The following is an 18456-nucleotide window of genomic DNA, read 5'->3' on the forward strand; positions in this document are numbered from 1 at the left end:
GTCCTCCAAGGAGTTCAGGATATTTTAAAATAATTTTTGAGGGATTTTGTTCCTTCAGATTTTTTTTTTGTAATATTTATGGGATTGGGAAAAATAGAATGGGCAAAGCCTGCTTATGCCATCTATAGATAAATAATTAAATTAATGTTTTATCCAATGACATATAATAATATCTAGACTTTGAAAGGTGTCATTGAATAGCTAATCAGCTGGACACGCCATTTTGGTAACCCATATAGTAAATCATTCTCATGTTATTCGCTTCCTTATTATCTCGATGATCAGGCGATTCTTTTAAGAAAGTTTGCAAATAAACGATACGGGTAATCAAAATGGCGAATGGCGTCCGCGGCTGTTTTTCATTGATAGGACAGTCTAGGTGATAGTTTTATCACGTGATAGATGAATGACGTTTTTTTTGGGGGGGGGGGGGTTAAAAAAATTTATTTTTTTAAATAAAAAAATCGGGAGAAAGCGTAATTTTTTAATTCTGGTCTAATCGTACCCGAAGTTGATCCCTTCAGGTGTCAATCTATTTTAAAGTTATTTTGGATGATTAATTAATATAATTATATCGATTAAATTCTGACAATAATTATTTGCTAAAATTGGATCAATCGATTCGTATTAAATATGGATGATTGCAAAATACGTCAATCAAGAAAAACGTAAAATTAAATCAAAAATATATGAATTCATATTTCAATCTTTCGTCGATGGAATAAATTTAAAAGTTATAAAAAATAAAAAAATCTATAAAAATAATCCCGCAAGGTAGCGTATTTAATTTTTTTTTTTTTTTGAATAATAACTAAAATCTTTTAACAAATGAACGATTTTAAATTGAAATATAAAAATTTTACGACTTTTATTTTTCCTTCAAATATGTCATAACTATTATGGGCGAGAATAGAGGCAATTAAGTGCTAATCCAATCCTAATGAAGCCGTCTATTTCACTGCAAGCCAATATTTATGCTATAATTCGAAGAAAAATCTGTAATAATTAATAAGAGAATTTTGAAAATTCTTTCATCTTGATAACTACTTATTTTGTTAACACCGGGGTACTTAATTATGTTAGTTTGATAAAATTTTGGCCTTCGATTATCTATTATTGTATTTATACTGGGGTTGGTTATTTACTATCACGAATTTATAAAAATGGTATTGTCATTTTTTGTTTGTTTGTTTGTTGGATATTTCCGGTTTGAATCGCTTCCCCTTTTCTCATTATCGTTACTTTATTTAATGCTAAATCCTTTTTTTTTCTCCCTTGCTAAAGCTCTTCCTTATCCTTATTTCTATATAATAACTGAGGGATGGCTTTTTCTATCACCCTTTCATTGTTTCTTTAGATTTTAGAGAAATTATATTTTGGGTCTGTCATAAATGTGAGAATAATTCGATAACAAATGTCATTCATGCTTAGGTTCGGAATTCTCCGAAAGCTCTGGTAAAAATATGGCTGAAACAGGAAATGTAAAAATCACGTATTAGGAAGAATTGTTGATGGGTGATATAAATACTCTTCTTTCGCGGATGATTTGGGTTTAACGGAGACATCTATGCCCAACTTCGATACCTTAGTTAATAAATTGATCGTTAAATTTTTGGCTTGAAAATTAATGCAGAAACGAAGGTGATGACCTCTCATGGTAACATAAATATAAAACGGGGAAGGGGGTGGGGATAACTAAGGAAGTTGCATGCAAGAAATATCTGGGAGTTATTCTAGACAGGAAAGGAACAAACTAAACAAGATATGGTATGGTCAAATTAAGCAAAGCCAGATTTAGTACCCGAAGTAAATGGTTATATTAAAAATAGAGTTTATTTAGTTACTTGTAAACGGGTTTAAATGATCAAATGAATAAAATGAGGTTGTATCAAAGTAACGATTAGAAGAGGGGTAAAATGTGAAGGAAAGTTATTTAGCCCCCTGAATGGTTAACGGGGCAGATATGCGCCAGGGTAGATTTTCTATTTAGGATTATTTCGATTGGCTGATTTTCATATTTAAGCATTAATCAATATAATTGGATAAAAATGGAGCATTTTTATCCACTAGAAAAATCTTGACCATTCACGGGTTAAGTTAAATTAAGAATAGGGGTAAAATGTAAAAAAAAAACTGTGAATAATTTTTAAAAGAAACATAAGTATTTTGGCTAACTCATTATTTTACCTAGAAAAAGAAATATTTCTTAGACCCTTTGTTCTTTCTATGAGCAAAAATCTTCAGGTCTTGCTTAATTTTTTTTCTGGATGAAATATTGAGTTAGCCATTTTTAAAAAAATCGGCCCAGAATGAGCCGTTTAACACCTTCCTTCCTTCCTTCCTTCCTTCCTTCCTTCCTTCCTTCCTTCCTTCCTTCCTTCCTTCTCATTCCTTCCTTTGAGTCACTCAGGAAAAATTTGACGCTATATAAATATAAAAATCTACCGATCCTGCAGTGTGTTTGAACGATTCGTTTCGAGTCGATTTTTAAAAAAACCGCTAGCTCAATATTTCATCCAGAAAAAAAATATTAGGCTAGCCTGAAGATTTTGTGTTCATAGAAGGAACAAAGGTCTCGTAGACGTATATTAGCGAAACCTTTTAGGCAATATTTATTTCTGGACGAAATATTGATTTAGCCGTTTTATAAAAATCAGCTCAAAATGAGCCGTTTAACAATACTAGATTTGGCATTTAAAAAAAAACATTTCTAGACCCTTCGATCCTTCTTATGAGTAAAATCTTCAGGCTCGCGTAATATTTTAGCAGAAATATTTCTAGATCTCTGTTCCTTCTACGAGCAAAATCTTCAGGTCCTTGCGTAATTTTTTTTTTTCTGGATGAAGTAATAAAAAAAAAATTAGCGTTAAAATTTAAAGAAATTCTAACATTCTTATTATAATCCTCGCTTCAAAAACATTAGGGACCATTTTAGCTTATCGTAGGTGGCGGGACACAAATCATATGATATAATAAAGTGAAAGCGTTTATTTTAATTTTTTTTTTTTGAGATTTCGAATCTGAGGGATACTACATTTAGGATAATTTTGACAGTAATTGAGAGATGTAATTTTGGCAGAACATACGCATAATTTTTCAATATTTCGATCATATATTTATTAAAAATAATAAGAAATAATTTTTAAAAAATCTATAATATTAATTCCGCAAGGTAGCGTATATTATTTCAAACAAATGAAAGAGATTGAGAAGGTAATTTATGATTATATTTAAAAAAATATATATATAATCCTTAATTCAATTGTTATTATCTTGCGTTAGAGAATGGGAAAAGAGCCAGTCAGATTGTCGGCATAATCCTGTTCCAGTCCGTACTTGAGAATTGATTCCAATAAAAAAAATCTTCGTAACTTTATGCCTTCGATAGGATACGTCTGGTTATAAAGACCAAAGAAAGCGATTTTTATTTTAAAATCATATTATTAAATCGGTATAATTGTATTCTAAAATATAAAGGAAAATGTTTGCCTGATGTTTTTATCAACACAGGGCATTCTTTAGAGTTCCAATAACCTCTATATTTTCGAAGGTTGTGGGACTATAAGCAGACCCCAGTCATTATAAAAAACGTTATTGCTCAAAATTATTTTTCTATATTCTTGTATGGATCTTAATTTCAAAAAATAATAATTTCCGGCATCACTAACGCGCGACAAGGTCTTACTGTAAAAAAAATTATTAACGCGAATGTCGGCTACAGATACGAGGACTCTGGGCAACTCTTTTTGTTTATGTTCAGTAGCAGCTTCCCCCCAAAAAATAGATATATAAATGACAACTAGCTTAATATTTATATATATATGTGCCAAAATTAATTTTGATTTCATTTCCGAGGGTAATTCATGCAGTTATAATGGTGTATTGGAGCTTTGGGGTCTGCGTACACCACACCTGGTCACCCGTGTCATTATTTTTTTTCCCCATCTTGTTATAAACATTGATATAAATTAAACATTAAATTTGAAGAATAATTTTTACACATTATTTCTCATTTAATTAAAATTAAATTTTAAAATAATTTGTCACCTTTTTTGAATCTTCTCGGCAAGAGTCGTAATAAAATTTAAAAATAACAAATAAATAAGAGTTAAAGACACTTTACTATCAGAATTTTATTTAATATATATATATATGTTTAAATAGGGGAAGCTAAAAAATAAATTTAATTCTAAGTTATAGCGTACGTACCTTACTAGTTAGAGGGGATTTAAGGACCCCCCCCCCCCCCCCCCATTAGACTTTCTAGTTATTTTTTTTAAACTATGCTATGAAGGATTAATGGGTACAGAAGATAGTATTATTATTATTATATTTCAACAGTGACACACCGTCCATATAAGAGAATACAAAATTGGAAATTTATGCGATAAATTAAGAGAAAACTTATATGAATAAATGTAACGTGTAATTTTTAGCTTCCCTATCTATCAGTTACGCTTCATCACTTGCATTACCATATATAATTGATATCATATTTACATTATAAATAAATCATTTCGATTCAACTTCAAAACGATTTCTAGCAAAAGATAATATTAATTTATTATTGTGCATTTAATCATTTATCTAATTTGGTAAAAATAAAATGTTACGTATTAATTATCAAAAACACGACACATTAGTTTATTATGTGTAGAAAGAAAAACTATATTGCGTTAAGACGCATCAGTCCCAAAAGTTTGCGTTTTTAAAAAGCGTCCAGTAGTCGCAAAAATCAGTAAGAAACGGAAAAAATTATGTCCTAGGAACGGAAATCTTAAAATAACCTTTTTTTAAAATATTCTAAAGCAGGAACTATTAAGGTCAGGCTAATTCTGATTTATAAAAAACTGGCGCTTGTAGATAAATTTGATAGAGATTTGACTGCAAGAATCTATTCATTAAAACACCCTGATGAATTACAAGATTGTTTTTTTTCGAATATTCAAAAGCAAATAAAAAACATAATAAAAACACAAATTCAAAATAAATATTGTTTTTTATTTTTTTTGTTTTGTAATTTTTTGAAACATATAATATAATATTAGAAATAAATAATTTATAATAAATAATGCTATAAACAGTAAACTTCATTGATTCGCGGAATGCTGTTAATAACAAAAAAAATAAATAGGTATAGAAATTAAGTATAAGATCTTCTTAGGTCTTCAGATAACGGTGCTAATCTTCCCTAGCGGGAACTGAGAAGATATAGCGAGGGGATGGGAAGGAAACAGTTTGATGGGTAAATCCCAAACCATGGTCTCGGCGTTGACCGATAAAGGTATCTCCAGGGTTGACGTGATTCGCTCGTCACTAGCGGCTCTTTCTTCTTGTTGCTTCGCGATCCCAGCACTGTTAACCGATACGTTTTGTTCGATGTCCGAATGTGATTCTAGGTTTGAACCGAGGGTATTGGAGTGTAATGATTCCGAATTTAACGCGATCTCATTCGAGGATTCGCGAGATTGAGGAACGGAAATTTCTTGGGATCCCTGAAAAATTGACATATCATTACTTTCTAAACGCCCAACATCGCTACCAACGACGCTATCGACTTTTTCTAGATTATCGTGGCAATCTTGTACCCGCGGGGTCTCCCAGCCTTCGAGTGACTCCTCGTTGCGACGGAGAGGGGAGTCAGCTGGTTTAGGAGCCTTGGGTGTCTTGTCGCTTCTAACTTGGCGGGATAGGGATTTGGAGTGACTGAAGGTAAACTCGAAATGTATTTTCCAGGAATGTTTTACTGCGTTAAAAAAAAATGTAAAAGAAATCGTCTTATTTTATTATATATACAAAGCGTGCCATTTATTTTGTTTTTCTTAAAGTAAATCCAAAAGTGAGTTGCGTGCAACGCTTAAAAAACCGGTTATAGATTAATTCGGGTTCGGTAGATTTACACGTGACTAAAGAAAAATCCGCTAAGCTTTGAGCCGGTTTCTTGAGCCGGTTTCTTCAAAGTTGAATCTACATTTCTAACAAAAACGAAATATCCAGAGGGTGACGTTTTTACCGCTTAAAAAAAACTAAGTTTAGTTCGTTATTTTAAAGAGCGTCACCCTAATTAAGGTTTGTTAAAATGCTTTTTTCGTAAAAAAATTAAAACCCGATTTGGGTTGCTCAGACTCGCTCTGATCTAAAGACCTATTTTAAAAACGAATACCTGCCGAATAACGAATTATCCGTATTTATCGGATAGAATAATTTACTATTCGTATTTACAAATAAAATAGGGAAATTTAATTCTTCGTAAGAAATATGAACAGTAAATTATTTCTATTCGTGTTTGGAGTAGGCCTGCTCCGAGCACGAACCCCGATCATAAAACCCTGGGGGGGGACGAAGCCCGAAATTAAAAATCTGGAAAAAAAACGCCCCGATTTAATTTAAAAAAAAAAAATCTCTTTTAGTACCTTATGGGTCTCGTGTGTTCTAAATAATAGTTTGGGGGAATTATTTATATTTATTTCCGCCACTTTAGATTTAAAAAAAATTTTTTTTAGTCGATCATTCGGGCTTTTCATTTTTTGTAAAATAGGGGCTCAATAGAATTTTAAAGTCGCGCCACGCCTCCGCGGATTTACTTAGGAGCGCGTAAGGTAGAATTTATCCTAATCATAAATTATATCTTATTCAAAAGAAAAAATATATATATAAAAAAAGCTAACTAAAAATGTAATCGGGTTGACCGAACCGCGAATGGCGCAGATAAATTAAAAGTATCCTGTATTCTCTATTAATTAGATTCTGGTTGCTTCCCACCCCCAACCCCCTCTTATATTAGAAATCAAGGAGACCTGTAGGTCCGGACCGAAGCCCGTGGGGCCGGGCCTAAGCCCGTGAGGCCGGTCCGAGCAATTGGTTGGCTCTGCAGGACTCTGATATATATATATATATATATATATATATAATTAGAAATAAGAAATCGATAATATTTATTTTGGCAACGTGGCATATTATATTTTTTCGTGTCACCTTTAAAAAAGTATTCTTTAAAACTTTATTTATAGAAAAAAAATTAATTGATAAGACAGACTTAGAACCCGGACCGGAACGGGCCGATGGATCGATCTTTAAAATCTGGGGGGGGGGCTAAAAAAAGATCGGAGTAAACCGATCCAAAAATCGATTAGAATTATATCGAGTAATCAGTTGGGAAAAATGTTAGAATCCGTACATTGGAACGTTTTTTAATTGCTCATATTTTTCAATCGATTCTTAGCAAACAATTTGCGAAATACAGCCTAAAGTTCCGGGCAGGGGCCGAAAAATCTACCAAAAAAATTAAAATTCGGACCGAGTCGAGTAGTATTGTAAAACGGTTAAACTTGAGCCGACTTTTAAAACCGGCAAACTCAATATTTTATCGGCAAACGTTACCACGCAAAGCCAGAAGATTTTGCTCATAGAGTGCACAGGGTTTAGAGTTGGATAATCTATTGGAGAAATGTACAGTCTTAAAGAAATTTTCTGGCTAAAATATTGAGTGCGTTTGACAACACTAGAGCCGAACCAAGAAATCTTCTTTATCCCGCGAATTTCAAAAAAATAACAATTTTTCCAAAAGCCTGGACTGTCCATCGATAATTAAATTTTTTTTACGTGAGGAGACCTAAAATTCTGACACCTGCCAGCCTCCCCTATTCATATTTATATTGACACGAAATTATTTCTAGCTCATTTTTTTTCTCCTTCTCCTCCTCCTTTGTAAAATAATATAATTTTATGATTGATTCTAACTGGCGCGAGCCTCTAAGTAATGAGGCGCTCCGCTATCACTCTCTGCTAACAGCTCCTTCTTTAGTATCAGCTACATATTAGCTTAAAAAAATAGAACCATTCCTCAACAAGACTTCCCATCTCCTCAATTATGAATTTCTGGATTCGGGCCCTAAGGTTTGTGCCCGGGATTCGCGAACCGGTATAGCCTAGTCAACTTTAGACCCCAACCCCCAAGGTTAGAATCTTATAAAACCAAACTATTTAACATATATACTATACCCAACTATAATCCTACGTGTTATGAAAGAGGAATATTCCAGAATCGGGGAGGAACTGACTAAATAAGGTCTGTATAAATAAATATAATATGAAGTCGGAACATTTTTCTAACGTATATTGGTGGTGAAGGTGGGAGTGGAAGTTATAGGGATGGCTAAATGGATGGGAAGGAAGCGGCAATTGAGAGTGTAATAACGCATTTCGCTGTAGCTGTCGCCAGAATACACGATTTTTTTTGACGCGTTCGCGGAGGTAAACCTCTGTGGGTGTTTTATGTGGGTTACCAGTTCGGTGTCCGATATCAATTCTTCCTCATTTTGAAGGCAAACGTATAACTTTATTTTTTATAATAGGTATAAGAGTTTGTTTATTCATTTTTCTATACACACACAAAAAAAATAAATAAAAGTAAACAAAAAAAAATAAGAGTAAACAAAAAAAAAACAAGCTAATTTCATATGTTCGTATTGGGATTATGGACTTCTTGTGGTGATTAGTAATCTTCTCAATTTTACATTTACTGAGGGAGAAATCTGAATTGACCGGAAATAGATCCCAGCTGTTGTAAAGCCACCCGCACTGATGAATTTCAAACAATTTATTGTGTCCCCTAAGGGGGGGGGGTCAAAATCTTTTCCTGCCTTATAAAAAAATCGATATCTAACAAAAAAAAATGGCGGGGATAATACTGCTACTTAAAACAAATTTTTTTTTAGCAATTACTTCCAGGCAAGTAACAGCTGTTTCGGAGAAATCCAGGTAGACGTTTATATAATCGCCGACCCCGTAAAAAGTTTTGCCGATGGATAACTTGCAGACCTTTTCATTTTCGGACATTATGTTGTAATGCCCTTTTTCGCGAAATAAATTGAGAATTAGTATATTCTATCTCTACTTTTCGGTAATTTTAAGAGGGGAGTGTCAAAAAATACGACGAAATTTTTAAAATAAAAAAAAAACGCAGAAAAGAAAATGCTAAACTAGAGAACTAAATAAAAGGACCTAGGAAATGTTCTAAATAAATTTATTCAAATCACTAAATCAACAAATAATTTCTTTATTAGTAAAAATATTGATAAGTCGTTTTATAAAAATTAATGATGTCCAAGAATGGTTTTTGCAAGTTCATAAAAAAAATTAATAATTAATTTTATAAAAAAAAATATCAAATAAATCGAAAAAAATCTCTAATTTTTAAAATGACGGACATTTTAACTGTATAAAAAAAACAGATAAACAAAAATATATATAAAATGATTGACATTTAACTACAAAAATGTATCATTTATGACAGGGAGCAATTTTTATTTAAAAAAAATTATGTTTATATCGTTTTCGATAGGACGGTTATCCTGGTATCGGATATGTAGATGGAAGAGTATAATTCTAAAAAAAAAAGATTCAGGCGACGATACATAAATAGTAGCTCTAATATTATTCCCCATTTTAAACTGATATCGTTTCTAACCCTTGTATTACGTGGACATACCTATAGGAGAACTATGGTTCTGGTATGGGTAATTCTTACACCAGAACATATGCTCGCCCAATGTTTAAAAAAATATATTTTGGGCAAAAAACTGCCCGTTGCAGAAGTCCGACTAGGAAACCTAAACCATTACCATGGCGATCCTAATATCTGACGTTAACATAAAATAAATAATAATAATAATGCGCGCCACGTGACCATTTATTCGATGCCATTTTGGTATACGATAAATTATGGCCCAAATATTTCTAAAGAAATGTATCCTAAAAAAATGAGTGCATTAATGTTCATCAGAAACTAAAATTTTAAAATAACTTTCTAACAATTTCCATTATACGCGCCTCCAAATCCTTTCTTAAACTCTTCGGGATCACGATCTCTAAAAATGTCTCCCCGTCTCTAATTGGCGCGCTTGTTAAAATCTCGGTTTTAAGGGGCTAATTCTTAGCCAAATTTTCTTCTCGAATGAATTCCCCCCTGTAACCCATCACTAACTATATTACACTACGATCATTTACGGTTAGATATATACTATTCATTCCACGTGGTGGCCTGTCGCCTCATTAATTTGGCCTATCTAAATCAAACATAATAATATTTTAACTACATCATTAAAGTTAGTTTTGTTAAATTCCCTAACTTTGAGCATCTTCTAATGTGGGCTTAGTTAAGCCTTTAGCCTAAAAAATTATTGATTTGAATATTTTTGGGATTACGTAGCTACGCTGTTTTACAGCTGATTAAAGTTAGGAGGTTTAACAAGACTAGTTAAAATTGCGCTTACAATTATTCGGTACGTAAAAAAAAGGAGAAAATTTGAAAAATAATTTGACGGGCAGCCATCATCTTTAAAGCAAACTTGTTCTGCACCCGTCCGTTTTAGTGAATAACATTATATTTCTCACAAAAAAAAAAAATTAACCTTAAAATTATAATGGCGGATCGCAATATAACAGCTTATAGGATTTTTTTTTAAATATATTTATGAGGTCAATTTTACAAACAGATATTAAAAATCGATCAGCTGTTATACGCGCGATCGCAATCTTGCTGCCATGATTTCGAAGTTAAGCAATATAATCCTCCAACACCATGAATCAACTCTTTTCTTTTACTTATATTTTTGAAGGATACGATGTCTTGAATGAGGGCCATAGCTTTTTCCAGGGAAAAGGAATCAGATTTATCGGAGATTTCGTTATTTTGCGTGGACAGAAATGGGTTAGCGGGTGAATTGTCCCTGTATGTCTCATCGTTCATGAGCTCTTGGGAAAGGCCTTGACAATATCGTGGATATTGAATGAATATAAGATAATTTAAAAAAAGAGGTAAATTTTGTTTTAAAAACATAACTTTACAAGAATCGTAAAAAAAAAATATCCTTTAGAAAGAACCGTAATAATTATTGTAGGCGGTGTTGTATTTGAATGTTTATATATATTTTAAAAGGTTACGCTATTTGAATTATATATTTCTTACATTTTATTTATCTTATGGAGGTCAATGTAATTGCATATTAGTAGTAGTTAAATAACATAATTATAAAAGACTATATGAAGGAAACAATTTTATAATAAAGAATCAATTGTTTTGACTATAAAAAAATGGCGACGAGGATGGGATTCGAATCCACGCGGGAAACGGCAAATTCGAATTTGGTATTTTTATTAATCATTAATTTATAAAAATAATTTCGAATTCACAAAAATCAAAATTTATAATCTATTTATTTATATCCTAAACTTTTACAAAAATTGAATACTGCTAAAAAATCGGAAAAAAAATTATAATATATAATCCTTATTTTTACCCATTTCATATAATAATAATAATCCTCCACCAATCACATGTATACAATACATCTGATTGACGTTTAACCAAAATAAAATGCGAATATGTTTTTAATGCATAATATACTAGGACATGTAACCCCTTTATGGGCCAGTGATATTCCCTACACAAAAATTTTTTTTACACAACATCCCAAAAAGAAACATATTATTCAACATATTCAATCACCTAACATCATGGTTACTACATCAATAGCAAATTCTCCCAAAGATTTTCATCCGAATCCGTTCTCGTCAGCAGTTTGGGCTCCAATATCATGGGCGGTATCGGGCACATCACACTGACCGCCCTGTGTTGTTCCATGACGGTTCGGATATTGATGATGTCCGTCCTGTAAATGTTTGCCCCCTTGTCGGTCGACCTTGATGTCAGCGACACGGGTTACAGATTAGCCTTTTTGTTACTTACAAATTACTTTGATTCCGAAAGTCATGGACTTTAATAGCAGTGTTCACCAAATGGAGGCCCTTTCAGCGTCGGGCAATTAGCTTATTAGAAAGAAGAGATGTTTCAACTGTCAGTCGGAGACCCATTTGAGAAATCAATGTCCGGCTTTGAACAGAAAGAACTTGGGACCGTTGGTGGAACAAGATTATAATATCCGTTTTACCTAGTAAGGAATGACGAAAAGACTGGCGAGGGAATTCGTGGAGAGTGCGCTCGACGGGCCCAAAAAGGCTAATCAGCAACCGGTGCTGCTGGCATCAAGGTCGACAGACAAGGAGGCAAGCATTGACAGGATGAACATCATCAATATCCGAACGGTCATGGAACAACACAGGGCGGCCAGTGTGATGTGCACGATACAGCCCATGATATTGGAGCCTAAACAGCTGACGAAAACGGATGAAAATCTTTGGGAGAATTTGCTATCGATGATGATGTTAGGTGATTGAATATGTTGAATAATATGTTCCTTTTTGGGATGTTGTTTAAATTTTTTTTGTATATTAATCGATTTTTTTTTTGTGCAGGTAATGTCGCTGGCCCTCAAAGAGGTGGCATGCCCTAGTATATTATGCATTAAAAACATATTCGCATTTTATTTTGGTTAAACGTGGATGGTTATTATTATTATATAAAAAGGGAAAAAAAATAAGGATTATTTAATACAATTTTTTTCCCGATTTTTAGCATTATTTCAATTTTTGTAAAAGTTTAGGAAAAATATATACAAATAAATAGATTATAAATTTTAATTTTGAACATATTAATTTTCGTTTTGTGAATTTAAAATTATTTTTTATAAATTAATGATTAATAAAAATCTAAATTCAAATCAGCTGTCTACCATATTTATTACGATTCTTATAAAGAATATTTCTTACGATTCTTGTAGAGTGGTGCCGTGACCAGGATTCGAACCTGGACAGGAAAAAAAACAACTTAAAAAAAAATGTTTTCCACTCCCCCTCCTATATGGTTTTTTTTTTCATTCCTATCTGCATGTAATTTAAATGTGTATTTTCCTACTTTGAACTTAATCAAGAAAATAAAACCTTTCTTTCTTCCTCTAACTTAAAATTAAATTTTTGCAAAGGAATATTGTGCTTAGGATAAGTTCTAAATCACTAAAACAAGTCTTCCCAATTTTTAGGTTTTAAAATTCAATCCTAGTGTTGTTTAAAAAAAATCCAATTTGGGTCGATTTTTAAAAAAATGGCCCGATGAAGATTATAACCAAAATTACACCATGCAATCCTAAAGATTTTGCTAACAGCTGGCCAAAATGCTTAGAAATCTATTTGTCAAATCTCAATGCTTATATTTTAGATAAAATCTTAATCGGGCCTTGGGGATTTTTAACAACACTACTTCAATCCTAACATCTATCAATATAAATTATTGTCAATATTGTTTTAATTAAAGATTTAGAAAAATTTTATAAATATAGGTTATACCCCTGATTTTTAGCAATTTTTACTATATATAGAAATCTAGAACAAGAAACTTGTGCAACTTGGACTTATAATAAGGTACAAATAAAAACAAATTTTTTTTCCTGAAATTCTATCTTATTCTTTTATTTATTCTTATATATGGTAAAGTTTATCCACATTTTCTTTACTTGTATCTAATAATATTGTTTATTGTATTAAATGGTTTTAGATATAACGTAAACAGAAAGAGGCAAGGTAAAATAAATATTGTTTTGAGAAAGATAGAACCTTGTAATATTAAAACTTTGAAAGGAATCCTCACGAAATTAACAGGCGATGATAGATACTGAGCTGTGATGGTCAGTTTGTACGAATATTTGCAAAGAGTTCCACGATAGGAAGGGAATGCTTCATAGGGAATTGTTTCTTGATATAGATCTAAATAAACATTTGGGCATGATTTGAAAAAAAAATTTATTTTGAATATGAGATAATAAAAACAAGTATAAAAAAGGTACAAATATATAAAACATGGATTTGGAATGAGACCTTAAGAAAATTTATGTAACACAAAAGGAAATGGATGATTCTGGGAACATGCCCGTAATAGTTTTAGAACATTCCAAAATAATAAATTTTTTTTACATAATTATATATAGTGGCTCATTCATAACAGTATTGTATTGTGTGATTTTAATAATTTAGATTATAAAAAAAAGAATTTAATCATATATGAAATAATTTTAACCTTTTTATTATTATTAATCTTATATAATATAAGTATTTGATAATATTGTTACCAAGTTAGTGTTGAGTTTAGGAGGTATTTTTACTGAACAAATATAGATGATAATCATTTAGCAAATATCTCAATTAATATTACATAGTGAAAAAATTGGTATAGTATAGAATAAAGTAGATATAAAATTAGATATTTTTAGATGCATTCCAGAATGTTCTATAACATGGAATGGAACATATTTTTTGAGCAGAATGGGAATAGAACAGGAATATATAAATGTATCTGTACTGGATCCCTGACAAAAATAAATTATGCCGGATCTATAATTTTTTTTTTATAAATAACTATATTTACATTCATATGTTTCTCCTGTCTTAAGGTCTAGATCGCAAACTAAAATCTTTGGTTCTGAAGCATATACACAAAAGCCTTTCTCTCCTTAAAACAAATTAATATATATTTAATATTCCAGAATTTTACCATAATTTGGAATTAAAGATGTTAATCCTAAATGAGGTAAAATTTTATCATTTTTATTTGTTAAATTAGCCTTGACCTTATCATCATCAAAACTACATTGACAATGAATTTGTGCACATGCCCATGCCAATATATTATGATCCTTCCTATCAAATAATCAATGTGTAAGTACAAAAATATAATATATACAACCTTTTATCTTTCGTAGCATATTTCTGAAATATAATTTGAGCAATTAAGTTCTCACCATTTAAATAATATGTTCCTTTAATAAGGTCAACCGAAATTTTCATTTTATATCGATGTGAATCATATGTTTTGTATTTAAAAATATTTGAACATGCTGTCGACGTCAATCATTAAAAAGAGTTTAAAATTTAATAAAAAAGTAAAAACCGACAAAAATTTGTTTAATTATAAAAACTTTAGGTATATATTAGTTATAAAATTAAAATATATAAAGCTTAACCAAATATCACTTTTTATTTTAATAAATTAATTATTCAATTTTTATGATATCGAAACTCCCATTTTGTTAAATTTTAACACACATATTTGGAATGTGCAAAAATACTTGTTAAATATTGGTATAATCAGGGTAAATTAATTTAATCCCTCATAAAAATTTTACACCCTATACCGCTAAATTTTGTCCCCTACCCCTCTCTTACCTAACTAATAAAAACCTCGTGCCTCTTTTTAATTGTATTTATATGAAGATATGATAGCGTTAATATATACATTCCTTTTAATGATAATCTTGTATTCTGACCCCCCCCCCCCAATGATAAAAGTTCTTCGCATAAACAATACTGAACTGCGGTGGGGGGGATTCCCTTCTTTGGAAAATTACCTATTCTTCCCTCCTCCACCACCTCTCCAACAAAAATATATATAATAAATCTAACAATAATTTGGATAAAAAATGGGAAATGATAGATGGCCATATTAGCAAAGAAATGCTATCTTTTTTTCTCGCACATAGGCCATTCTAAATTTATACACAACGAAGATGTTGATAACGAGTTGAAATCAGGTCTCTAGAAAAGAAGGCGCGCAGGGGCTCGAGCCCCCTAAAAAATTTGAATAGCCTCCTGAAGCAAAATTTTTTTTTTACATACTCCTTAATATCCCTTTGAACTAAAAATACATTTTTTTGATAGCCCTTGAATGATTTCTTTTATAATTCCATTAATAAAATATAGATTTAATTTTATTATTTAGAAATTAATAAGACTATTTAAATTTTTATTAAACGAATACTATTTTAATTATTAGATTTGATTAATACATATGAATTATATTTTCACTATGTCAGTTACAATCAAATTCTGTATTCAAAATATAATATCAATAAATCACTAAGTAATTTAGCTTGAACAGAAGTTTAATTGAATTTTATTATTTAAATTATTATATAAACCTTAAATAAATTAAATCATATTATTTGAAAATTAACAAATTTAAAATTGTAATTAGCCGAGTTCAAAATGACTAATCAATTGTATATTTATTTTTAAATTTAATTATAATACCTATTCCTAAAAATATTTTCAAGGTCCAAATAAGTATAAGAGATTTTTTTGTAAAAAGTATTATATACAGTTGGTTATAAAATATTAGATTAAATGCCACTTTTATAGACGGATTTGACAGTTATATAATATATTAGAGTTAATATTATAATAAATTTTACTAATAAATGGTTTTGATAATATGGTAACGATTTGCATTCAAGTATTTAACGTTATTATAATTTTAAAAATAAAACATTTTATTATTCATCTTGCAAATGTAAAAAATTTGATATCTTTTCTTCTCTTTTTTTCCGTGTTTTTAAGAAAGCTATTTTTTTCTTTTTCGAAAAAATTTTAAGTTAAATTTTTAATACAAATATATTTTTGATATTATTACAAACTACCATTATTAAGATATAATATACAGGTGGTTCGACAATATATAAAATCTTAGATTTTTCATCATATCATTCTGATCCTTATTTATAATTAGAAAATGTTTGATTTCTAATATGGCATTGCTGTGTAAATAACTCCAGGCTTCAATATATTTGCATATAATTCTTACAAAGATTTTTAATGTTTATATTATATCAATTTATCCAACATAATAAATTCTGATATAAGTTTACATCGTGAGTGTCATCTATTACTGCAAATTAACATGTATTGCTATGTAATTTAAGATTATTAGAACAACGGCTGAGAGCATATGATTGCATATTTTAGATAAACAATTATGGTAAACTGTGTAGTCGTTTATATATAATAAATCATTTAAAATGGATGATAATCTTTTAGAAATTTAATATCTCACAATAATTTTCTAGATTACTTATCTAGCTACCATCATGGCATCTAAAAGGAAGCTCTAACCACTTAATAATTTTATGATTTGGATTGCTCGTTTATACTATCTTCTTCAAGAATTGTTAATTTGGTTTAGGCCTATAAATTTCGTTATTAGTCCATTCTATAAATGTGTAAAATGGTAACAGAGAGTTATATTAGTTAGATAACCTTTTTGTCAATGTAAGTTGCTAAGAATTATATTATTGCATTATGTGGTTTTTAAGAACTATTATCAATTTAGGCATGTGTATGAATTAATTAATCTTTTTTATCACTTGTAATTCTTTAGACGCAAATTTTTTTTATATCAGCAATCGAAAATATTTTATAATGTAATAAATATATTTTGTATTAAAAAATATTATTTTTAAAAATGTCTTGTATTGTTTTAATTATTTATTTTATAGTTTATTTTGTAAGCATAATATAATAAATGAGTAAATATGAAATTCAAAATAATTGTTCAGTTAACAAATTTAAAAAAGGATAATATATTTATGTAAAACCCGGCCGAAGGCCGGGCAAAAGCGAACTGAAGGCCCGCAAATTGGAGGGTATGGGGGCGTAACCCCACATAAATTTTTTTTTGTTGAGCCCCTTAAGATTGTAAAGGCTAGCGACGCCCCTGGTTGAAATATACATTTGTTAACTTAATCCTTATTCGCGCATATTTAGATTTTTACAAAATAAATAATTCCTAATTATAATAGCTATCATATTGATAAGATAGTCATTTAATAATGCTAGAAAATTAAAGAAGTTATAAAAAATATTTGCTACAGACAACTTGCCTACTTAAAATAACAAATGAGAGAAAATGTAATTAGGCTACAAACCTAAATGAGTGTTACAACATTTAAATTAATATAACATATCTTAATTTTCTCGCCTATGGTTACATTTATATGAATTTATTTATTTTTTAAAAATCTTAACAGATTTTTATTATAAATTATTTTTATTAATTGAACTAGGGCGAGGTTTGAAAGCTTAATAATATAAAAAAATGTTAATAGAGGGGGAGGGTAACCTGGAAATCACAAATGGTGCGTAATCAGAGATGGTCATGATTACTAATTGTTATAAGCAATAAATAGCAATATAAAACAAATATATATAATATAGGTAACACATTTTGATGTTACTTATTCAAACCTAACATTTTGAAATATTTTCTCATTATGGCTGAAAACATGAACCCTTTCTAAAAGATTAAAAATCATAAAATTAACTTTTTTTAAAAAATAAAATGATTATGATTTATTATAACTAGACGATATTTGGGCTCATTGCTTGATAAGGTTTATATAATACAAATTTCCAATTTTTTAAATAAAATAAGTTTCCTTTCATTTCTAAAAATTAAGTTTATATGTAAAAGTAAAACATAAAGAATTATTACCTATGCTTGCATTAAATCTTAAGATTACTAATTGTTTAATATATCTTATGATAAATATATTCATGTAGTTTGTTAAAAATTTAAAGAATTATTACAATTGCTTGACCCTGAAGATTACCAAATGCTTTTAACATATCTAATGATAATTGTTAAAAATTTAGTTTATAGGATAAATATGTAAAGAATTAATAACTGGACTTCACTTTCTCTCTTTGAAAATAATTGTAAATAATATTAGGTGG

The 18456-nt window shown here is 30.0% G+C and overlaps 1 protein-coding gene across 1 annotated transcript; it reads right to left on the reverse strand.

Moving 5' to 3' along the window:
* Positions 1-5057: 5057 nt before the first annotated feature.
* Positions 5058-14748, reverse strand: LOC135931565 (RAB6A-GEF complex partner protein 2-like). Its single transcript, XM_065468787.1, has 8 exons — positions 14636-14748; positions 14444-14589; positions 14318-14401; positions 13510-13659; positions 10606-10767; positions 8725-8852; positions 8114-8336; positions 5058-5746 (listed from the first exon to the last, which is right to left on the reverse strand). Exons 1-8 carry the CDS (start codon positions 14734-14736, stop codon positions 5169-5171), a joined length of 1572 nt encoding a protein of 523 aa, XP_065324859.1. The 5' UTR covers positions 14737-14748; the 3' UTR covers positions 5058-5168.
* Between the last annotated feature and the right edge of the window lie 3708 nt (positions 14749-18456).

The sequence above is a fragment of the Gordionus sp. m RMFG-2023 genome, chromosome 1 (assembly GCF_954871325.1).
Source record: "Gordionus sp. m RMFG-2023 chromosome 1, tfGorSpeb1-WG-v2, whole genome shotgun sequence".
Classification (NCBI taxonomy): Eukaryota; Metazoa; Nematomorpha; class Gordioida; order Chordodea; family Parachordodidae; genus Gordionus; species Gordionus sp. m RMFG-2023.

What these genes read in the sequence shown, in the direction of transcription:
- LOC135931565 (XM_065468787.1), bottom strand. Translation starts at nt 14,736, where the DNA reads ATGAAAATTTCGGTTGACCTTATTAAAGGAACATATTATTTAAATGGT. An exon ending in ATCTTTAATTCCAAATTATG is followed by an intron (nt 14,402 to 14,443) that starts GTAAAATTCTGG and finishes ATTTGTTTTAAG; the next exon opens with GAGAGAAAGGCTTTTGTGTA. An exon ending in CACCTTCACCACCAATATAC is followed by an intron (nt 5,747 to 8,113) that starts GTTAGAAAAATG and finishes TTTTTAACGCAG; the next exon opens with TAAAACATTCCTGGAAAATA.